This window comes from Carcharodon carcharias, chromosome 20 (genome assembly GCF_017639515.1).
Source record: "Carcharodon carcharias isolate sCarCar2 chromosome 20, sCarCar2.pri, whole genome shotgun sequence".
In the NCBI taxonomy this organism is placed as follows: Eukaryota; Metazoa; Chordata; class Chondrichthyes; order Lamniformes; family Lamnidae; genus Carcharodon; species Carcharodon carcharias.
The window spans coordinates 35,054,812-35,079,790 of record NC_054486.1 but is presented as its reverse complement, the minus strand read 5'-3'; the positions used below and the strand labels follow the sequence as shown (position 1 = coordinate 35,079,790).

Here is a 24,979-nt window from a genome sequence, read left to right as displayed (position 1 = left end):
TATTAGCTTTCCTAATTACTTACTTTACCAGCATACTAGCCTTTTGTGATTCATGCACTTGGACACCCTGATCCCTCTTAAGTTTCAGAGCTCTGCAATCTCTCACTATTTAGATAATAAGCTTTTTGATTCTTCCTGCTAAAATGGACAATTTCACATTTTCTCACATTTTACTCCATTTGCCAGATCTTTGCCCACTCACTTAGTTTATCTATATCCCTTATACCCTCTTCACAACTTACTTTCCTACCTATCTTTGTGTTGTGAGCATATTTAGCAACCATACTTTCAGTCTCTGCATTCGAGTCATTTATAACCAGTAAAAAGTTGAGGCCCCAGCACTGATCCCTGTGGCACATAACTCATTACATTTTGCCAACCAGAATATGATCCATTTATGTGTATTCTGTTTCCTGTTAGCTGAGCAGTCTTCTATCCATGCCAATATTTTACCCCCTATACCATGAGCTCTTATTTTCCGCAATAACCTTTTGATGTGGCACCTTATCAAATGCCTTCTGGAAATCCTAAGTACAGCACATCCACTGGTTCCCCTTTATCCACAGCACATGCTACTTCTTCAAAGAACTCCAATAAATTGGTTAAACATAATTTCCCTTTCACAAAACTATGTTGACTCTGTCTGATTACCTTGAATTTTTCCAAGTGCCTTGCTATAACTTCTTCAATAAGAGCTTCTAACATTTTCCCGATGGCAGATGTTAAGCCAACTGTAGTTTCGTGTTTTCTTTTTTAAATATCTATAAAAACTCTGACTATCTGTCTTTATATTTCTGGCTAGCTTTCTCTTGTACTCTAATTTTTCCCTCCTTATTACTCTTTTAGTCATTCTTTATATTCTGTCAGTTTTCTGACCTGCCACCATCTTTGCACAATTATATGCTTTTTCTTTAAGTTTGATTTAACTGTTTTAGTTAACCACCGATGGTGGCTCCTCCCCTTGGATTTTTTCTTTCCCTTTGGAATGTATCTATTCTGTATATTCTGAAATATCCCTTTAAATTTCTGTCACTGCATCTCTCTATTGACATATCCCTTAACCTAATTTGCCAATTCACTTTAGCCAGTTCTGCTTTCATGCCCTTGTATTTACCCTTATTTAAGTTTAAGATACTAGTCTTGGACCCACCCTTCTGACCCTTAGACTGAATGTAAAATTCAGTCATATTATGTTTGCTGCTACCTAGGGGTGCCTTCACTATAAGATCATTAATTAATCCCATCTCATTGCACAATATCAGGTCTAGTAGAGCCTATTCTCTGGCTCCTCAGTTGTTCCTGTTTGCTGTTCTCAGAAACTATACCTAAAACACCCTATGTACACCTCACCTAGGCTACCTTTGCCCAACTAATTGAGAACGAGAGGGCACAAATTTAAGATAATTGACAAAAGAAGCAATGGCGACTTGAGGAGAAACTTTCTCATGTAGCAAGTGGTTAGGACCTGGGATGTGCTGTGTGAGTGTGGTGGAAACAGGTTCAATCAAGGCTTCAAGAGGGAATTGGATTATTGTCTGAAAAACAAGAATGTGCAGGGCTTTAGGCAGAAGTTCGGGGAGTGGCACTAGGTGAATTGCTCCTTCAGAGAGCTAGCAGAACTATGACAGGCTGAATGGCTTGCTTCTGTGCTGTAACCGCTTTGATTCTCTGACTACCATCGTCATATGAGCAGCCGCAGGTGCAGGCTCCGTAACATCTATACTGATCTGAATATTGTCAGGCTGGAAAGTGGGAGCCAAGCTACAGCCTGGCCTCACTGGGTTGGGGGCAGGAATTCAGGCAACTCCGCACCCAGTGTAGGCAAACATGTTGGGTGCTGATATCCTTTCGTGGTTAAGTTGACAGCCATAAAGGCTCATGGCCAGGATTTTTAGGATGGCAGGGTTTGCCTTCCTGCTATCGGAGGAGTTGGCGGAGAACACATCCCTGTGGATACTGCCTGATCCGCAGCAGTTTAACGTTCCAACAAACAATAATTGGCTGCAGGTGGGACTTCTGCCCCTCACTTGAGAGGAAGACCCCCCTCAGAGAGCTAACAGCCAATATGATTGCTCGGCAGCTCTCTAGTTCCTGCAGTGCCTGAAGCAGTAGTGGACAGGACTGGGACTGCAAGCAGTCCCCAGAGCCTAGGCCCTGGGATTCCAGGACCAGGTAATGTTTTGGGGGTCCAGGACAATCTGGGGAGGTGGGGGTGGGGTGTCAGTAGAGAGGCTGGAGGAGAGGGAGGGCCTACAGGGACCAGTTCTTTTTGGTGGGGCGGGGGGGGAGGCCCCAATGTTAAAAGGAGGCTGCTGATGGAGGCACTTTCCACTCCCCACTGTCCCTGAACGCCTCCTGCCAGTCACTTAAGGGCCTCAATTTGGGCAAGGGCAGGCGCAGGCCAACCTAGGCCTCACCCACCCCTGCGTAAAATTGCTGATAGATTGGGGCAGACAGGCGACCATTGGGAAGGCCACTTGACAAATTTTATGGCAGCTCCCGCCTACAAAATTCTGCCCTATGTGCAAGATGGCCACTGGCGGGGGTAAGGAAAGAGAGCGTATGACCAGCCCAGAAACTGGCAGGATCCTGTGGATAGGAGGGAAGAGGAATGAGGGAGTAACATGGTCTAGTCCTCATGTGAATTGAACTGGTAACCCCATAACCGATGGCCTGTTGATGTCGGCAGTTATGCAGGATTCAGTTGGTTAGATAACAAGAAATGGTTTTCTCTGGTGGAGGAATCTGGGGGACAACCTTAAAATTAGAGCCAACCCATTTAGGGTTGAAGTTGGGAAGTATTTTTTCACATAAAGTGTAGTGAAAAGCTGGAACTCTATCCCTCAAAATGTTATGGATGCTGGGGGTCAGTTGGAGTTTTCAAGACTGAGTGTGGTAGATTTTTGTCAGTAAGGATGTTAAGGAAGTGTGGGTAAATGGAGTGGAAGTATGGATCAGCCATGATCTAATAGAGCAAACCTGGGGGGCTGAATGTCCTACTCCAGTTCCTATGTAAAGTACCTAGGTAGCAAATATGTTTTCTTTCCCAAAGCATCAAGGAATTCGGTTTATAATACAAACCCATCAATGCGAAATTTTGTTAAAAGTCACTGTTTAAAAAGAAAACTCCTAACAGGTTGCTAATTACCAGGATTCGATTTCTTTAATATTTGGCCAGAGTTGAAAGGTGGGGAATGGGGGTGGAGAGATGTCTCGCCGTTTTACAGCTTTTTCCATCCTGTTTGTGCCTCAGGCGGATCAACATCGGCCCACAGTTCCAGGCTGAAATACCTGGGCTGCGTGACAGGCCTCTGGCTGCGTTAGATGCCAACCACGCTGATCTGGTGTTCAAGCCATGGGAGGGTCATAAAACCAATCGGCTTAACCAGCAGAGAGGTGAGACAATACATTAAATTTACTTAGTCAAATCATAAAAATAAAATCTGAGTTATAAAACAAATCCTGGCCAGAATGGACCTGTCAATCATTCCTGGTGCCTGCCTTGCTGTAAATGACTAGGATTGATTTGGCACACGCCACTTATATGATACAACTATCCTCCACTCACTGCTTTTTGCTGAAGAAGTAATCCTGCTTTTATAGGGAGACATTGCTATAGTTTCAGTTATCATGTCCATTTGCTGTAGTTCGTAGAGACTTTTTAAAAAATAGATTCTGTTTCCTGAGTAAACAGACAGTTTGATTATTGTGCTGTTAAGTGCAGAGAAAATAGACTTTATTTACTGTCTAATTCTGTTTCTGTAAGTGCTGTCCTGCCCCCACCTCATTAATTGGCGTAGTGTGCAGATACTTGTTTTGTTATTAAATGTACCACTTTGCAACAATTACTCCATTTCTTGTGTTTTGTACCCTCAGATACTGGTGCCATTAAATTGCCAGTGAATTTTGTATTCTGGGGATGATGCCGCCCAGCAGCTGGAGTGGCTAAATGTGATGTTAGGCTAATAATGACACACTGAGCATTGTATCAGTGATGTTAGGCCAAACAGACCACAAGAGGTCACCCATACCCTAACTCACACCAAGCCCCATTCCCTATCACCCCTGTGCTGACCTACACTGGTCGCAATCTCATTGATTTAAAATCCTCCTCCTCATTTTCAAATCCCTCCATGTTCCACCCTCCCTTTCTCTTTAACCTCTTCCAACTCCAAAACTTTCTGAGATAATCTGCATTCTCCCAATTTTAATTGTTCTGCCACTGGCAGCTGTGCCTTCAGCTGCCTCAGCGTTAGCTCTGGAATCTCCTCGAAACCCCTCCATCTCTCTTTCTTTCCTTCAGAAGCTCCTTAAAACCTACCTATTTGATCAAGCATTTGTTCAGCACCCCTACTATTTTCAGACCTGTTGTCTGATTGCGCTCCTATGAAACACATTTAGACCTTCTTACCATGTTTGAGGCCCTCTGTAAATATAACTTGTTGTTTAATCTCCAAACTGAGCTGAACTTCACACCCCTGGCATTGTAGGGTGGGGTGGCGGGGCTAAAAATAGCCCCACTACAATAGGCTTGGCCAGGTCTACTGGGGAAGAAAGACAACTTGCTCCTGATCAATGTCCAGATAGAAAATATATGGATGAGAGAAATGGTCCAGCTTTTGACGCTCTTTTATAGTCGGATAAGCCTCTGCCATTCACTTCCTGGCCTCACCTACCTCTTGAGGTGACCTGGGCTGAACACCCAAGAACCAGTCACCATCTTCAGGAGAGGAGGCAATGAAGTTGGGGAGTGGAGGAGAGAAAGCCTAGTCACCTAGTGGCGTGTCGTTGTTTCCCATAGCTGACGCATACTCTTGTTTGGTTTTCCCCTGCAGTGGATGACCTGATGACGCTGGCCTGTTCCAGTATTTTACCAGGAGGAGGTACAAACCAGGAGCTCGCCTTACACTGTCTGCATGAGTCCAAGGGCAGCATGCTGGTAAGCTATCCTAAATCTCTCTCAATTTATATTTACATCTTATATATAGTATAGCTGTATGGAATAGATAGAATCTCAGAACAGTTACATCATAGAAGACAGCCATTAGGTCTGTCGGTCTGTGCCAGCTCTCTGTAAGAGCAACTCAAATAGTCTCACTCCCTGGCTCTTCCTCCGTCATCCTGCAAATTTTTTCTTTTCAGATAGTTATCCAATTCTCTTTTAAAAGCCATGATTGAAGCTGCTTCCAGCACCCTCTCAGGCAGTGCAGTCCAGATCCTTGCGATTTGCTGCGTGAAAAAAGTTTTTCCTCTGGTCACTTCTACTTCCTTTGCCATTCACCTTCACTTGGCACTCGACCCTTCCACCAATGGGAGCAGCTTCTCCCTATCCACTCTGCCCAGAGCCCCCATGATTTTTAATGTCTCTGTCAGATCTCATCTTGATCTTCTCCAAGGAGAACAGTCCTAACGTCTCCAATTTTATTCTACGCAACTAAAGTCTCTCATCCCCAGAGTCATTCTTGTGAATCCTTTCTGCACCATCTCCAAAGTGTCCATGTCCTTTCTAAAGTGCGGTGCCCAGAACTGTACACAAAACCTCAGCTGAGGCCGAACCATAACCTCTTTGCTTTTGTGCTCTCTGTCTCTACATAAAGCCCAGGATCTTGTATGCTTTACCAACTACTTTTTCAACCTGTCCTGTCGCCTGCAATGATTTATGCACATATACACCCAGGTCCCTCTGCCCTTGTAGAATTGTATCTATTATGTTACATTGCCTCTCCTCGTTCTCCCTCCCAACATGTATCACGCATCACACTTCATGTCTCTGCATTGAATTGCACCTGCCACATATCTGCTCATTCCATTAGCTTGTCTATGACCTCTTGAAGTCTATTGCCATCCTCTGCACAGTTCGCAAGTGTGTGTGTGTGTGTCTGTGTGCGTGTGTCCGTCCATCCATATCTGTCCCTACCACTCATGTTGTTCTCCTTGTCCCCATCAGGCAGCTCTAAACATGCTTCTTATTAAAAGAACTCCACGGGGCAGGAGTAGGGCGCTACTGAATTACCACTACGCAGGTAAGTGGGAGCCTTTAGCCTCAGCTTCTGAGTCTCTACTTGTTTGCTTTTGCAATTCTCTTCTTTTGGGTCCAGTAACTCCCAACCAGCTGGGAGAACTCTGGGTGAAAACCAAAACCATAGAGGCAACTTAGGAAATGTCAGACATCCTTTGTGTTGTGTGCAGGATCAGTAATACTTGTGGATCAGACAATGATGTCACTGATTGTTACTGTGAGGCTTCAGCAACTAGACAATGCTGCACTACTTACAATCTGGCATCCAGTTACAGAGAAGTCACCACAGCCCTGTGTGAGTGCTCATATCTCTGTTGGAAGGTACTGGGCTCAGGGCCAACTCCTGAGACATGGTCACATGTTCCAGGCTGACACTCCCACTACAACACTGAAGGAGTGCTGCACTGTTGGCCTTCTGGAGTTAATGTTAAACCAAGGTCCCTTCTGCTCTCTCAGTTGGATGTAAAGGATCCCACAATATCATTTCAAAGGCGAGCAGGGGAGCTCTGCCTGGTGCCTTGGCTAATCTTTATCCCTCAATCACTAAACAGATTATCTGGTCATTATCACATTGCTGTTTGTGGGAGCTTGCTGTGTGCAAATTGGCTGCTCCTTTTCCTACATTGCAATAATGACTACACTTTGAAAGTATTTAGTTGGGCGTTAAAGCCCTTTGGGATGTCCTGAGGTTGCGAAAGGTGCCAAATGAATGCAAACCTTTCATCTTTTTCTCGTCAGCACTAGGGTGTAGTGGCCAGAATTTGATACCAGTTCATCAGTGCAGGGCCCAGACCAACCTTTTTAGCAGGGCATTAGGAATAAAAAGGACATTCTGGCTTTTCTGATGCTTCACTGCCTTCTTGATCTTGAGGTCTCCCCTCATATATCTTTAAAATAGCAAACGTCCCAAGGCACTTCATAGGAGCATTATGAAAGAAATTTGACACTGCCGCATAAGGAGATATTAGGACAGGTGATCAAAAGTTTGAACAAAAAGGTAGATTTTAAGGAGCATCTGAGAGGAGGTAGAGCGGCTTAGAGAGGGAATTCCAGAGTTTAAGACTTGGCAGATTAAGGCATGGTCGCCAATGGCGGAGAAGTTAAAATCAAGGATTCAGAGGAGCGTAGAGATCTGTGTGTGGGATGAGGGTTGTAGGGCTGGAAGGGATTACAGAGATAGGGAGGAGTGTGAGATCACCTGGGCAATGACCTGTCCACAATCACCTGGATGCAGTGCTGGGTTATCCATGGTCACAGCAATTGGCTTCAGCTGGGGAAAAGGAGGAGGCTGGTGAACAATACTAGCCAGGATTCCCCCATGGTGGGGGGTGGTGCCCCCTCAAGCTCCCCTGAGTGCCGGTACCTGCTGGAAGGAGGGGGAGGGGTCCGCTCCAGTTTGCAATGACTCTCAAGGCACTCGGTGACTGCGTGTGTGGAAACGGTCACTCAGAGTGAGAGGATCAACTGTGCAGATGAAATCGTGCCCCAGTGAGCAACCAAAGCCTTTCAACTAAACACAACATGTCTGACTCTCCTTTTATCATTAACAGGATCAGATAAATGGACATCTACAGAGAGGAAGATGTTCAACAAAGGGCTGGCAGCACACAAGAAGGATTTCTTTCTTGTTCAGAAATTGGTAAGACCCAATGCGCTGCATGCCAACTACAGAGGATATGTGGAGATGCTGCTGGTAGAGTGTACAGAGATGGTTAAGTGGGGATTACCAACATGGTACCAGGAGCTTCAGTTATGTGGAGAGACTGGAGAACTGGGATTGTTCTTAGAGAAGTGAAGGTTAAGTTGAGATTTGAAAAGATTTTTCAAAATCATGCAGGGTTTTGCTGAAGTAAGTAGTGGCAGGAGTATCAGTAATCAGACAACACAAATATAATATAATTGACCAAAGAACCAGAGGTGACAGGAGATTTTTTTTTATACAATGACTTGTGCTCTGGAATGCACTGCCTGAAAGCAAATCGAAGCAGGTTCAAAAATATTTTTCAAAAGGGAATACATAGTTGAAATGACAAAAGTTACAGGGCTCTGGGGAAAGAGCAAGAGAGCGGCTCTATTTGGATAGCTCTTTTAAAAAGTTAGAAGACACAATGGCTGTCTTTTCTGTGCTGGGAGACTATATGAAATGCCGCCTTGTATGTTGCAGGTGAAGACAAAGACAGTGGCCCAGTGTGTTGAGTTTTACTACACATACAAGAAACAGGTCAAAATCGGCAGGAATGGAGTGCTAATATTTGGCGATGCTTCTGACAACAATGGCAAGAGTGAGGATGAGCCGGTCGAAATTGACAGAAAGGTAAGGCCTGATTACCCCATTGGATGTGTAGGGTTTGGAACTTCGAGGTTGTGAAAGGCACTAAAGGAATACAATTATTTCTTGTCTCGACCACATTGAAAATATTGTGGACAGTTCTGGTCTCCATGATGTATTTTGTTAGGTTAAATAAGGGGGCTATGTGCTTCTTGTAAAACGAGTCTAAATGGGGCCAGGGCAGGGCCACTGCGTGTTGGCAGTGGAGAGAGTTGATATTTAAGGTGGTAGATTGGGTACCAGTTAAGCAGACTGCTTTGTCCTGCATGGTGTTGAGCTTCTTGTAAGTTGTTGGAGCTGCACTCATCCAGGCAAGTGGGGACTATTCCATCACACTCCTGACTTGTGCCTTGTAGCTGGACAGGCTTTAGGGAGTCAGGAGGCAAGTTACTTGCCACAGAATTCCCAGCCTCTGACCTGCTCTTAGTGTCACAGTATTTATGTGGTTGACCTAGTTAAGTTTATGGTCACTGGTGACCCCTAGAATGTTGGTGAGGGATTTGATGATGGTAATGTCATTACGTGTCAAAGGGAGACAGTTAGACTTTCCCTTGTTAGAGATGCTCATAACCTGGCACTTGTGGTGGGATGGATATTCCCACCACTAATCAGCCCAAGCCTGAATGTTGTCCATGTCTTGCTGCATGGAGGCATGGGCTACATAGAAACCAGTGAATGGGCTTGACTTCCTCTTATGAGCTAGCAGCTAAAGTGAAAATATATTAAGCCACACCAGGCAAAAGATTCCAGCCTTTGATCTCAGCTCGCACCGTGAAGCAACAACAGTTACCTTTGGTTCTCTTGGGGCTAAGATGAGGCATAAATTGTGATCACTACATTTGCCATTAAAGCCATGCATTTATATAACACCTTTCATGACCTTGGGATATTCCAAAGTGCTTTTCAGCCAATGAAGGACTGTGAAGTTTTGTAATGTTTGAAACCTGGCAGCCAGTTTGCAAACAGGTTTTAATCAGACAAAAACTGACTTTGAGTTAAAGAAGCTGACATTAGGACACGTGGTCAAAGTGCTACGTGACATGGTCAGGGTGGTACATTTTAAGGAATCTCTCAAAGTAGGAAAGAGATTTAGGGTGAGAATTCTAGATCTTAGTGTCTAGGCAGCTGAAGGCATGGCCACTGGTAGTGGGCCAATGGAAATTGTGGGAGAGGCCAGAATTGTAAGAATGCAGAGGTCTCAGAGGGTTGTAGAGCTGGACAAGGTTATAGAGGTAGGGAGGGACAATGTCGTGGAGGGATTTGAACACAAAATTGAGAATTTTAAAATCAAGGTGTGGGGAGATGAGGAGTCACTGGGCACAGGGGTTGATGGGTAAACAGTTGGTGTGAGTTAGGACATGAGCAGCTAGGTTTTGGATGAGCTCAAGTTTTTGGAGGTTAAATGAGGGGAGGCTGACCAGGACAGCATTGGAATAGTCGAGTCTGGAGATAACACAGGCATGGATGAGGGTTTCAGCAGCAAATGAGCTGAGGCAAGGATGGAGGTGGACAATATTATGGAGGTTGAAGTAAGTTGATCTTGGGGATGACACAGATGTGAATTCAGAAACTCCAGCTCATCTGCACACAGACTCAGTGCCTCTACAGGCTCCTTAATACTGCACTTTTTTATTTTGCAGGATTCTCTCCCTCGTAGAGCCCGAGTACCTTTCATAACAGAAGTTAAGAAGGAGGAGGTTGAGGAGGAGGATGAGGAAGAGGAGGAGGAGCAGGAGGAGGAGGAGGAGGAGTACAGCCCAGATCACAAGAAACAGATCCTGACCCAGGCTAAGGTTGTGAAGAATGAACAGGACGCAGCAGTTGTAAGTTAACCTGGTTCCTGTGAGTTATGGAGTGTTAGACTAAGAGGGCGTTTATTAATTCTGGTTTGAGGGAGTTTTGGAGTGTTAGATTAGATGGCACTTATCAGTTGTGGTTAAACAGTGTTTTATAAAGAAGCCTTTATTTATATTGCCCTCATTTCAGTTAATGACTGTGATGCCTTGAGGTGATAAAGATAAGGATCATCCTTGGGATTCTGGGGATGGATCTATGATGGATAATGTGGTGAGAAGGGAAATTGTTACACTGGTGTGATAAAATAGAGACAAAAGATTTGCATACCTTTCGCAACCTCCAATCTCTCAAAGCCCTTTACAACCAAAGAAGTACTTTTGAAATGTACTCACTGTTGCATTGTGGGAAACGTGGCAGACAATTTGTGCACAGCAAGATCCCAAAAACAGCAGCAAGATAAATGACCAGATAATCTGCTTTTCTGATGTTGATTTGGGGGATAAGTATCAGTCAGTTCTCCAGGGAGAACTCCCCAGCTCTTCTTCAAAATGGTGCCATGGGATCTTTGATGTCCACCTGAGAGGGCAGACAAGGCTTTGGTTTTACGTCTCATCTGAAAGACAACACCTCTGACAGTGCAGCATTTACTCAGTACTGGAATGGCTGCCCTGATTATCTGCTCCGATCTGTGGAGGAGCCCAGTGACAATCAGGTTGCCCCAAAGTCATCAAACATCAATGCAAGTGCCCCTTCTAAAGCACCACTATCTGGTTAATTGAATAAAATGAGCAATAAAGTCTCAACAAAAGCAAAGGAAATCTTCTCATCTAAGTCATAGTGTTCCGAGTCTGAGACACTATATATGTCCTGAGGTGTCCACTGGTAATGGGAGATATCAAGTGGACAGCACATGTTCCCTCTCCATCACATCACGGACAAGACTGCTAAGGGCAGCCAGAGTGACCTCCAATGCACTCCACCCATCCTGGACCTGTAGGCTATTCCTGCCACCTGGGTTCGGAGGTTTACTCTGGCTATCAATGACCCAAAACTCGAGACTTCGCCCAGAACAACCGCACTTTGTTATTTGATTTTTGTTACAGATAATTCAATAGTACTTATACCAGTGCCTACTTTAGTTGCTTGGTTTCCCTGAGATACTGACAGGATGGGGTGGTTGATCCGTCCTTGTGCATTCTCTGTTCAGATAGCTGACCAGACTATCCTCTTCCTCGTCTGGCTGCAGCAATGGCCTCGAGCTTAACGAACACTCTGCTTAAATAGGCCTCTGCTTCCTGCCCTGTCATGTACACACTTCCTAATTGGCTCCTTTCTCTGATAGCGCTGGTCCATGATTGGCTCATTTTCACCCCTGCAACCCTCCCTAGAGCAGGAAGGTCCCTTCAGCAAGTCTGGTCAATCTCCTCCTAGATCTGCTTCAGCACCTCCCCCACCTGTCCCCGGTTCCACCAAGCAACCATTGCATAAGGATGATTACAAACTGCTGTATTTCTACTTTTTCAATGATATTCTAAACAAACAGTAATCATCAGTTGCATTACATTAAGACAATACCTTTTTGACCTTACTTTGAGTTTTAAGCAAGCAACTTTATGCTATATTTGTAATCAAAAATGTCTCAAACTGGGAGAAAAAGAACAATTGTTGCCTGGCCTTTAACGAGTCACCTTCCTAATATTAGCACAAAACCATGAACACAGCATGAAGTTTCTCCATTAATTAATTTGCAGAAGTTAGCCTATGTTAGCCTTACAGTTACTATTTAACATTATTTATAAGCTTAGCTTTTCCCTGTATCCATAAAAGGCTTCCACAACGTAATGATCCTTTTATTATATATGAAATGCAGCCGCAACCTACTGTTTCAGGCAGGCCCTCAAGAAGATCCTCTGACTTGTCCAACCCACTCTACACCAGGGAGTCAAGTTTAACCAAATGTTAAGGAGCAGCCCCTTCAGAGGCTGCAACCTCTCTCATTAAATATATACATGGTCCACTGACTCCTGAAGGCCACACACATCTGGAAGACTCTATGCCAAAAGGCAGTGGATTCTGGGGATCAGTTGGAGTTTTCAAAACTGATGGACACATTTTTGTTGTCTAGGGTATTAAGGGTATGGGAGCTCAGGTGGGTAGAGACACAACTTAGTTAGGGTCTAACTGAAGGGAGGAATGGGCTCAAGGGGTTGAATGCCTCCTCCTGCTCCTCATATATTTTTACTGGGGCTAAGGTCCATTGGTGGAAGAGGAGAAGAGAGAATCTTTTTTTAATTAATTGATGTGGTCATCACTTGCTGGGCCAGCATTTGTTGCCCATCCCTAGTTGCCCTTGAGAAGGTGGTGGTGAGCTGCCTTCTTGAACCATTGCAGTCCATGTGGTGTAGGTACGCCCACAATGCTGTTAGGGAGGGATTCCAGGATTTTGACCCAGTGACCAGTAAAGAAACAACAATATGTTTCCAAGTCAGGATGGTGAGTGGCTCATGCTGCCCTGGTCCTTCTAGGTGATAGTGGTCATGGGTTTGGAAGGTGCTGCCTAAGGTGAGCTTCTGCAATCCATCTTGTAGATGGTACATACTGCTGCTACTGTGTGTGGAGGGAGTGAATGTTTGTGGATGTGGTGCCAATCAAGAGGGCTGCTTTGTCCTGGACGCTGTCGAGCTTCTCGAGTGTCGCTGGATCTGCACTCATCTAGGCAAGTGGTGAGTATTCCATCACACTCCTGACCTGTGCCTTGCAGATGGTGGACAGGCTTTGGGGAGTCAGGAGGTGAGTTACTCATGCAGGATTCATAACGTCTGACCTGCTCTTGTAGCCACAGTATTTATATGGCTAGTCCAGCTCAGTTTCTGTGACAGTAATGTCATTGAATTTCCAGGGGCGATGGTCAGATTCTCTCTTGGAGATGGTCATTCCCTGATGCTTCTGTGGTGTGAATGTTACTTGCCACTTGTCAGCCCAAGCCTGGATATTGTCCAGGTCTTGCTGCATTTGAACATGGACTGCTTCAGTATCTGAGGAGTCATGAATGCTGCTGAACATTGTGCAATCATCAGTGAATATCCCCACTTCTGACCTTATGATGGAGGGAAGGTCATTGATGAAGCAGCTGAAGATGGTTGGGCCGAGGACACTACCCTGAGGAACTCCTGCAGTGATGCCCTGGAGCTGAGATGACTGACCTCCTACAGCCACAACCATCTTCCTTTGTGCTAAGTATGACTCCAACCAGCAAAGAGTTTTGCCCCTGATTCCCATTGACTCCAGTTTTGCTATGGGTCCTCGATGCCACACTCAGTCAAATGCGGACATGGTGTCAAGGGCAGTCACTCTCACCTCATTTCTGGAGTTTGGTTCATTTGTCCATGTTCAAACCAAGGCTGTAATGAGGTCAGGAGCTGAGTGGCCCTGATGGAACCCAGACTGAGTGTCAGTGAGCAGGTTATTGCTAAGCAAGTGCTGCTTGACAGCACTGTTGATGACCCCTTCCATTACTTTACTGATGATGAAGAGCAGACAGATGGGGCGGTAATTGGCCAAGTTGGATTTGTCCTGGTTTTTGTGTACAGGACATACCTGGGCAATTTTCCACATTTCCGGGTAGATGCTGGTGCTGCAGCTGTACTGGAACAGCTTGACTAGGGGCGCAGCAAGTTCTGGAGCACAAGTCTTCAGTACTATTGCTGGAATATTGTCAACACCCATAGCCTTTGCAATATCCAGTCCCTTTAGCTGTTTCTTGATATCACATGGAGTGAATTGAATTGGCACTTGTGGCTGAAGATTGTTGCGAATCCTTCAGCTTTATCTTTTGCACTGATGTGCTGGGCTCCTCCATCAGTGAGGATGGGGATATTTGTGGAGCCCCCTTCCCAGTGAGTTGTTTAATTGTCCACCACCATTCACGATTGGGTGTGGCAGGACTGCAAAGCTTAGATCTGATCCATTGGTTGTGGGATTGCTTAGCCCTGTCAATCACTCACTGCTTATGTTGTTTGGCACACGAGTAGTCCTATGTTGTAACTTCACCAGGTTGACATCTCATTTTTAGGTATACCTGGTGCTGCTCCTGGCATGCTCTCCTACACTCTTCACTGAACCAGGGTTGATCCCCTGGCTTGCTGGTAATGGTAGAGTAGGGGATATGCTGGGCCATGAGGTTACAGATTGTGGTTGAGAGTGCAATCTACATTTGGCCTGTCCTAAATATCTCACCTGGCAGTGAGACATGATGTCTGAAATGGAACAGGTTCCACTGTCAAGCATAAGATCATTTGCATTATTATTTACAGTTGAATTTATGTGCACTGCATAGCTATTAAATATCCAGCTTGATCTATCTACTCTGTGTATGTCTGCACCTTCTGAATGTCAGATTGGCCATGTTAACCTATCTAACTACATTTCATGTTGACCTGGAACTGATTTTTACAAGGTCTTATGTGCAGTTTTCAGCATCAAGATCTACATTAAAGTCTTGTCCCTGAGTTAGGAGGTTGTGGGTTCTGGTTCCAGTCCAGAGACTTGAGCACAAAATCAATGTTGACACTCCAGTACTGAGGAGGTGCTGCATTGTCAGAGGTGTCATGTTTTGGGTGTGCTGCAAACCTGAGACTTCGTGTCCTCTTGGGTGAAAGCAAAAGGTCTAAGGCACTATTGGAAAAAGAGCAGAGGAACTGTCCCCAGTGCACTGGCAAATAAACATCCCTTGACCAATTTCACTAAAACAGATTATCTGGCCCTTTTCACATTCTGGTACCTGTTTATGATACCTTGCTATAAGTAAATTCACTGCCGCGTTTCCTACATAGTAATAACTACCTTTCAGAAATGTGCTTTGTTAGTTGTGAAGTGCTTTTATGTAATAGACAAAATTATATTTACTTCCTGAAGTCGTGAAAGGATGGAAGTCCTTTTCTTTACATATTTTCCAGGAGAATTACACCATGCTGATTAACCTTACCCTACTCTTTTTTTTTTTGTTTGAAGCATTCCCAAGGTGTTCACCCGCGTAAGAATCATGACCCCACATACCGATGCAGCTACAAACCACGACAACCTGCAGTGGGCACGGCAGCGCCCCGCATGCCATCCAGGAGCGAGCAGACACAGTCGGGCACCTCGGCCAAACATGCCAAGCAGAGTCAAGAAAACATCTTCCCTTGCAAGAAGTGTGGAAAGTAAGTGGAGGTTTACGGGTTGAAGGCTGAGGCTTTGGTGGCACACACTTGGCAATCCTCGCTCCCTGAAGGCGGGATATAGTTGTGCTGAGACTGGGTTTCACTTGGCACTTCAGTCAAGTGGTCATTTTGCCAATACATGCTGGTGAACTAATCAACTGCATGTTGCATTACAGCTAATTATGGCCCCGTCCCCTTTCATTGTTCATATGCACCATTCCAGCAACTGGAAGGTAGGTGGCTCCAATGGAAGAGCTAGCACCAGCAGCAGATTGATGGGTCAAATGGCCTCATCTGCTATAAATTTGATGATTTGCTGAAGCTTGTCTGAGATTAAATTGGCCTTTGGTTATCAACCACGGTTTCCTTTATTGGCCACAGTTACTAAGGCCAATTGCCATACTCTTGGCACAAGTCTGCCTTAGGCAGAAAGGGAGGGTGATCTAACCTTAACTTTCCCAGCTCAGTTTCAATCTCCTCAGTTCCAAATTTTATCTCTTGTCTCAGCATTTGTTTATGTTAAAATATTCCGAAGTTATCTTGACTTCCCTCTTCATTCTTCAACTGATGATCCTACCATTCTGTGCACCCTTCTGACAAATTTGGCAAAGTGTAGAACTGAACTTTCATAATTTTTCACAAGTTCTTTATATCCCCCTTCATTAATCTTCTCTCTTTTATGAATTAAAAAGTCCTATTCTTTATAATTATACCTGTTCCTTTCTGATACCATTGCGAGAATATCATTGCTGCACCCTTTCTGTGACTCGAATATCTTTCCTGTAGTGTTATGCCCAGAACTGCACCCTTTCGGAGAACTGGCACAGGCAAAATGGACTGAAACATCTCCTCCTGTGCTTCTTCCCTATTTCTGTGATTTTCTCCACCCTTATAACTCTCCAAGGTCCCTGTGCCCCACCAGTTCTGGACTCTTGCAAATCCCCAATTTTAATCACTCCACCATTGGTGCTGCCTCGGGTCCTGATAAACCTAACTCTTTGACCAAACTTTTGGTTCTATATCCTAAAGTACCCTCATTTGGTTCAGTGTGAACTTCTGTTTGAAAACTCTCCTGTGAAGCACCTCAAGGTGTTCTACTGTGTTAAGGGCACCATATAAATGCGTGTTGTTGCATGATACTATGTTCACTTGGTTTTAACAGAGAGCTGCAATGCATAGAAGGACACAGTTTTTAAAAATGTGTTATTTAAAATGCATTTTGTATAAATCCTAAATATATACACTTGGTACACTGGAAAAATATATCACAGAATTTGATATCCTGCAGTGGTAAACTGGATACTCCAGTTTCCTGACTTGTAGTCACAGTGCCCCCATGTGGTAGACATAGGTTATGACATGTGACTGGAGGAGGCCATTCAGCCCTTCGAGCCAGCTCCACTGTTCAATTAGGTGATGGCTGATTTGTTCTTCAACTCCATTTACCTTTGCTCCATATCCCTTAATACCCATACTCAACAAAAATTGATCAATCTGTCTTGAAAACTTCAGTTGATGCCCAGCATCCACACGCTTTTGATTTCCACTTGCCCACCCTGAATTCACTCCTAAATAACCTTGCTTTAATTTTAAGACTGTGCCCCCTCATTCTGGATTTCAGAAGAAACCATTTCTCTGTATCTACTCTATTGAGAACTTTCATCATTTTAAATACCTCAGTGAGAAAACCATAATATTCTAAGCTCGGGAATACAAGCTAAGTTTATGCAATCGATCCTCATAATTTAACACTTTAAGACAGGCATCATTTTTCTGAATCTGTGTGCTGCATCCTCTACAAAGCCAGTGTATCCTTTGAGGTGAAGTGTCCAGAGCAGAATGCAGGGTCTAACTACAGAGCTGGCACAGACTCATAAAAGCTGACCACTTAACAATAAGCCTATGAACATATGAGCAATGATGGACGGGGTAAAGATCCTCTTCCATCCAGCCTGTTGCACACAATTGTGAAACTTTGTGTCTCTCAATATGTAGAGCCCCAGCCCAGCCAAAACTAGGTAATCTCCTGAGAAGGGAGAAAAGCCCAGACCAAATTGGGGGAGAAAATAAATCTGAAGTTCCTCTCTGACCTGTCTTAGATGATTGACCTTTGACCAGGAGATCTCTCTAGCCCCTGCTGATTCCCTGCAGCCACTACCTTTTGTAAGAGGTGATATCTATTGCTGCTATATAAAAGGGCCAGCTCTCACCTAGAGCAATTCAGGAAATCAGCATCCACTACATAAGCCTACAGCCTGGACCTGGGAAAAGACCACCTCCTGATGTCTAACCCAGATTTGATTTTACACAACTTTAAAATTGTGACCCTGATCCTCACTAACCTCAGATCACCTGTAGGTATATATTTTTCTAAAGTGTAGAGTCACAGCCATTTAACCCTGTATTGACAATAAGATGCTTTAAAGTGCAAATTAGCCCTGTGCTTCCAAAGCTTCAATATCACCCACCATGTGAGATGACCAAAACTGAGAACATTCCAACTGGGATGCTCAAGGTCTTGTACAAGGATAAAATAACATGCTTTGTCTTATACTCAGTTGTCCTAAACTAAGAATGCATACCAAAACTGTATTCACTCCATCTGATATTTCACGGCATTGCTCATGAATCATTTCTGCTTTAGAATGTCCAGATCTTTCTCCCCACACCCTCTTTAATGCCTTTCCCTGAAGGATGCATGACCATTGAGCATTGTTGAGATTGTGCCCCTATACCTACATCAATATAACTGAAGCAACAGTCCTATCACTGATAACTGATACCACTGGTGACCTGTCTCCAAACAGATCCAAATACATCTATAACTACTTTCTGCCTAAGTGCTGCTAGCCAGTTTCAATCCAGCTCAATACTGATATCAAAGGAAAATAGCAACTGCAACCCTTTTATCAAAGAGTTTTGTTAAAGAAAGGAGGGAGACAGAAAACAGGTAGCTCCATGCCAGTTATCCTAACATCTGTCATGGGGAAAATGCTAGAATCTATTATTAAGGAGGTTCTAGCAGGGCACTTAGAAAAACATAGTGCAATTAGGCAGAGTCAACATGATTTTGGGGAAGGGAAATCATGATTGACTAATGTATTTGAGTTCTTTGAGAAAGTAACAAGTCACATGGATAAAGGAGAATTTGTAAATGTGGTGTACTTGGGTTTCTAAAAGATGTTTGATAAGGCGCCTCATCAAAGTTTACAACACAAATTAAGAGGTCATGATATAGGGGGTAACGTATTTTCATGGATGAAGGATGGGTTAGCTAACAGGAAGCACAGAGTAAGGATAAATGGATAATTTTCAGGTTGGCAAGCTATAACCAATGGAGTGCCAAAGGGGCCTCAACTATTTACAATCTATATAAATACTTGTGAATGGGAAAAGAAATTGGTGGATGGAATATAATGTGAGAAAATGTGAACTTGTCCACTTTGGCAGGAAGAATAGGATAGCAATAAATTCTTTAAATGGAGAGAGATCGCAAAACTCTGCGGTACAGAGGGACCTGGGTGTCCTGGTACATGAATCACAAAGTTGGCATGCAGGTACAGCAAGTGATTTGGAAGGCAATGGAATGTTGCTCTTTATTGCAGGGGGAATGGAATGTAAATTGCTCCAATTGTATAGGGCCACTTCTGGAGTACTGTGCATAGTTTTGGTATCCTTGCTCAAGAAAGGATATAATTGCATTAGAAGCAGTTTAGAGAAGGTTCACGTGATTGATTCCTGGGATGAAGGGGTTATCTTGTGAAGAAAGTGGGGGTGGGGGGGGGGGGGGGGGGGGGGGGGGCGGGGGGTGGTGATGTGAGGAACAACGTTTTTATGTAGCGAGTGGCAATGTCCTGGAATTTGCTACCCTGGAGGGAAGTGGTGATGATGAATGATTTCTAAAGGAAATTTGGTGGGCACTTGCGGGAAATAAACATGCAAGGCTACCGGGATTGTGGGAGGTGGAATGGGACTGACTGGATTGGTCTTCAGAACCTGGCATGGACCTGATGTGTCAAATGGCCCCCTGTGCCATCATGACTCTATGACTCCATAAATATGATTAGATTAGTAAGCCATTGTCTTTTTTTGAAACCATGTTGTGTGTCCCTAATATGTTCCTCTATTGCAATCATAAATTGCGTCCCTAATAATTCCCTCAAACATTGTTCCTATTACTGATGTCAAACTAATGGGCTATACTTAGCTAGGTCCATCTTGTCATCCTTTTTAAAGATGAGGGCTACATTAGCAACCTTCCAGTGTCAAGTACCATCCCAGGGGGCAGTGAGCTCTTAAAAATATTGGTTAGGGGCTTGTACAACATGTGTCCTATTTCCCTGAGGACCTCCGGGGTGGACATCTAGCTCTCTTATCGATTTTCAGATTTTTAATTCTTCTGAAACAAAGAAGCCTGAGTATCAGCCCAGCTCACAGAGTAACACTGAAAATGCAGCGCCACAGTGTCAAATTTAAGTTAAAATGCAGGTGTACGTCAACATGCCACTGCTTGTATGGAAAAAGATTGTGGGATTCACTCTTCTTTCATCCAGAGAAATTGTTGGCTGTTGTGGATATATGATGTATTTTGTCTTATTAGGTCAGATAAATTGTTCGAAATTGTTTAACCATTGTTAAATTGGAGGAACTCTACCCCTCCCCTGATGCTGGCCCTTTGATCTATCTCCCCCTTAGTTCGACACTGGCATTCTTCTCTCTCCCTCTCCCCCTTTAATTCAAGATAGCATGTATTTTGTTCCCTCCCCTCCCCCACCCCACCCCTTCACTTCATGCCGGTGCACTTCTTCTATTACCTTGTGTGAATCCCTGATTAAGAATATTCAGAAAGGGCAAGAGCAACAAGGTTTACCTCAGAACACGGTCTTCTCAGACATGAGAAAAAAGGAAAAACAAATTATCGATCATAATAGAAACGCAGGAACAGAAGGCCATTCAGCCCCTCGAGTCTGTTCTGTTGTTGAGTTAGCTCATGGCTGATCTATACCTCCCCTCAATTTATCTGCCTTTGCTCTACCTAACAAGAATCCATTGGTCTGTCTTGAAAATTCCAATTGATCCACTGCCTTTTGAGGGTGAGTGTTCCAGATTTTCCTTTTGGAAAAAGTCTGGGGGATTCCTGGCTGACTCTAAAGGGAGCCCCAAAGAAATGATGCAACTTGGTCAGGAGCACTATCTGAGTCTGACCTCCGACCTGATCTTTCCATTCCAGGGTTTTCTCCAAAGTGAAGAGTCGGAGTGCGCACATGAAGAGTCACAGTGTCCAAGAAAAGAAGCAACGGGAGGCGGAACTAAAGAGCCGTATTACAGCAGAGGAAGAGCAAGCTGAAGAGCATGAGAAGTACAATGACTATTCCTATTGCTACCAGGACGTGTAGAGTAGGTGAAGAGATCAGGCTCCCCTTCACAATCTGCCGTCTTGACTGGACTCAGCTATGAGTGTCAACATGGACGGTGCTGGACAAAACTCCTCTGGGAAGTGCTGACAGCGTTTCTGTATCATCATCTCTTCCCCACCCTCAGCCCCTCAAACGGATAATTGAGGGGTGTAGAGGGTTTTTGGGTGGTTTTTCATCCCAGGCTGATTGCACAATGGATGGTGGACTAAAGCAGCAGCGATACTAGCAAACGGAGGTTACATGTTGGAAAATAGCATGCACTTTTTTTTCTCTATTTTGGTCACTCACCTTTCCCCTTTTTTTTTATTTACAGTTGCACAACAAGATTTCCTGCACAGATGCAAAGATTGCTCGGGAACAAAGTGTTGCACATTCATTGTGTTGATAGGCAAATCTTATTGTTGTTCAGCAGAAACAGGCTTTAAACATATATTCAACTTAAAGGATTGTATCTTTACATCACACTAGATAGAATTCCATTGCATGACTTTGGGCTGCAGTATTAAAATTGGACATGATAAACTGTTTGTCAGTTTAATACAACCTCATTTACACAGTTGGGCTGTTTGAGTTTGGTATGTCATGTGAAATCATGTTCTGACACATTGACCTGGGTTCTGGTGTCTTGAGAGCTGCCTTGCTCATCACTAAGCTGTCTCCAATTATCTATCCCGTTGTTTATATGCGCTCGTCAGTGTTTATGAAACACACTGGAACTCTTCCGATTGTGGATGTATTTTGATTGCAACACTTTTGACTCATAGAATATGGTTATATTATAGTATATGGACTCAAATCATTCAGCTCCAATAGTGCCCAGGCACAGGACAGTCCAAATCAACACTGCTGTCCTCTCTAACTGTGAAGTGTCACCCTAGGAATGCAGAATGTGGCAGTGTGCGAGACATCAGTTTGCCATATGTGATAAAATGCTGAGGCCCTGAATCTTGTTACATCCTTTCCTCTCCAAACACTTTGTAAAGTTTGCAGAGGAAGTGTCCTGGACTTGTAACTTCATCCAGGAAATTACTCATAGCTATTTGCTCAGGGCTTGCCTGCCTGCCATTCTGACGACTTGCCATGAGACAGCTCCACAGATGTCATCAACCATGTGGCTGCCTTGTCCTGGCCTGCACCATGCCATTGTCAGAGAATCTTACAGCACAGATGGTGGGCATTCTGTCTATTGTGTCTGTGCCCATTGCAGTTACTGCAAGTTGGAAATCTTCAGGCTGGCCCTATCCCTGTCAAAAGCCACAGAAGATACTGAATTTACCATGCCACCACCTCTTTTAAATCACATTTCCTGAATTTATTTGAAGTGAATTACAAAAAATTACAGCAGCGGCTGTGCTCCGGTACCATTGTCAATTCTGGTTGGGCGTGTTCCTGGCGAATTCATCGCATGTCAAATATCCCCTCCACCCATATTTTTATAACTGTAAATAAAAGTGCTCAAAAAATGGGGAAATAATCCACTTTTTTTAGTGCCCCTAGGAGTTTTCTCCCAGAGTTATAGCAGCAGCACCTACGAGATTAATTTCTGGAGAGTTCAGGACAATCCTGAAGGGCCTTGGTCCATGCGTTGTATGAGAGACTGACACTAGCACGAGTGTACAATTTTTGTTATTTAATATTAAAAAAAATTATATAGGATCACTTTTGAGATTCCTGGGTGTTCAGCCCCGAAACTGGGAAACTGTGATCCTCTTAACCTTACAATTTCTTCAACTTAAAGCTGCTTTTGCTTATTCTGCCACTGTATATACAGCACAAGGAGTGAGTAACTATCTAATCCAGAGCTACAGCTAACGTTGTTGGCACTGAATTTACCAGCCTGTTTTACCATGGGCCTTGTAAATATATTAAAAGATTACATTATTTATTCTTACTATGCTTATTTGATTTCTGTATAAACTTCATAAGATTTATAATGTGATTGATTTTAGTAAGGCTGGCCTGTACAATGTTTCCTGTGAATGGTTTTGTACATTTTTTTGTTTCTTTTCAACAACCCCTCTACCCCTGCCCTTTTAACGCTAGTTTAAACCAGGCAGCAGTGGGTCGGGACCGCTCACCACCCACTGAACACATCAGTCTTTCCACAATGTAATATTTGTATTTTGTTTTATATCAATGATTCAAAGCTTTGTTTTACAAAAGAAAGAAATTGTAAATATACCATTATTAAATGTAACTGCAGTTGGATTTTTTTTAAAAAGTTGTTTTCTATTCCAATCAAGAAAAGTAAAGAAGTTTTATAGTTGTTGGCGACCTCAGAATGTCCCAAGCTGCTTTATCGCCAATTTGTGCACAGCAAGATCCACAACAATAATGTGTTGATGACCAGACAATCTGTTTTGGTGATGATTGAGGGATTAATATTGACCAGGACACTCCCCGCTCTTCTTCAAATAATTTGATCTTTTATATCCTCCTGAGAAAGAAGACGGGGCCTCCGTTTAATACCTCACCCAAAAGACAGCACCTCTGACAGTGCAGCACACTCTCACTACTATACTGGGAGCTTTAGCCTAAAATTTGCACTCAAGGCCTGGATTGGGACTAAACACGCAACTTTCTGACTCAAGTGACAATCCTACCCACTGAGCCACAGCTGGCAGCTGCGGGAAAGAGGAGAGCAACTCAGCTTCAAGTAGTTCTCCCTATGATAAGCCTACTCTGTAATTTTAAACAAATAATTTTGTTGAAGCGTTGAACCAAAAGAATTTTGACACTGCAGTCAAAACAATGCAATGTTTGGAAGAGAAAAAACACATTACTGACTTGTAAGGATGTACAAGCATCATAAAATATGACGACAATTTGCTCTTAACTGTCTACAAAGGAGAAGAGCACCCTTTCACCCAGAGAATGGCTAGAATGTGGAACTTGCCTCAGCTACTCCATGGGGTAATGAATTTTTTCTTTTATTCTTTCAGGGGATGTGGGTGTCACTGGCAAGGCCAGTATGTGTTGCCCATCGCTCATTCTCTTGAACTGAGTGGTTTGCTAGGCCATTTCAGAGGACAGTTAAGAGTCAACCACATTGATGTGGGCCTGCAGTCACATGTAGGCCAGACCATGTATGGATGGCAGATTTCCTTCCCTAAAGGAAATTAGTGAACCAGATGGGTTTATGACAATCAATGAAAGTTTCATGATCACCATTGCTGAGACTAGTTTTCAATTCCAGATTTTATTAATTGAATTTAAACTCCTTTTGAACCTGTGACCCCAGAGCATTAGCCTGGGCTTCTGGATTACTAGCCCAATGACATTACCATTACACCACCATCTTCCCCAATAACATTGATAAGCACATGAGGAAGAAAGGGATAGTTGATGGAGTTAAATGAAGTAGCATGGAAAGAGGCTTGTGTGGAGCATAAGCACCATCATCAACCAGTTGGGCCAAATGGTCTGTTTCTATGCTGTAAATTCTATGTAATTATGAGGAAGGTTAATCTTCCTCAGCCTGTGTCATTTCTACATAAAATTATATGTAATTCTCCTACTCTGACATTTGGATAATTACCTAACTAAGCTGAAGGATTTTGCAAGCCTTTATTATTTGTATCCACCTAGCAGCACTGGAAGCACAGGAAAAGTTCCTTGCAGCTTTGATTTCCTGCAGGTCATTTCACAGAACTCTCCTGAACCAGTGGGAAGAAAAAACTAACAAGGTTTTTGGTCTCAAACTTCTGGAGGCAATAAATGAAGCATGTCCCGCATAGTAAAGAAATGACTAGACATATATGCAGAAAGCTCACCACCTTCTCAAAGGTGGCCACTAGGGTTGGGCAATAAATGCTGGCCTTCCCAGCAATGCTCACGTCCCATGAACATTTTTTTTGAAAGTGATCCCTTTTATCCAGAAGAGAAGAGTTTTCTTTGTCCAGGTATGGAGCTATGGACTGATCAGTGGCAAATGGAATTTAATCCGGATAAGCATGAGGCAATGCACTTGGGCAGAACAAACAAGGCACAGGAATACACGATGAATGGTAGGACCCTGGGGAGTACTAAGGATCAGAGGGTCCTTGGTGTCTATGTCCGCCAGTCCCTTAAGGTAGCGGGATAGGTAGATAAGGTGGTTAAGAAGGCATATGGGATACTTGCCTTTATTAGCCAAGGCATAGAATATAAGAGCAGGGAGGTTAGGCAGGAACTGTATAAAATGATGGTTAGGCCACAGCTAGAGTATTGTGTGCAG

At 43.8% G+C, this 24,979-nt stretch overlaps 1 protein-coding gene across 1 annotated transcript in view; it reads left to right on the top strand.

The window, feature by feature from the left end:
• mideasb (mitotic deacetylase associated SANT domain protein b) overlaps window positions 1-22,960 on the top strand; it is a 50,305-nt gene extending 27,345 nt beyond the window's left edge. Inside the window, exons 5-12 of the mRNA XM_041215034.1 lie at window positions 3,254-3,396; window positions 4,836-4,939; window positions 5,948-6,023; window positions 7,570-7,658; window positions 8,184-8,333; window positions 9,989-10,171; window positions 15,156-15,346; window positions 20,577-22,960. Of these exons, the coding sequence (XP_041070968.1) occupies window positions 3,254-3,396; window positions 4,836-4,939; window positions 5,948-6,023; window positions 7,570-7,658; window positions 8,184-8,333; window positions 9,989-10,171; window positions 15,156-15,346; window positions 20,577-20,742 (1,102 nt within the window). The 3' untranslated portion in view covers window positions 20,743-22,960. The remainder of the gene's footprint in view (window positions 1-3,253; window positions 3,397-4,835; window positions 4,940-5,947; window positions 6,024-7,569; window positions 7,659-8,183; window positions 8,334-9,988; window positions 10,172-15,155; window positions 15,347-20,576) is intronic.
• Window positions 22,961-24,979: the final 2,019 nt, after the last annotated feature.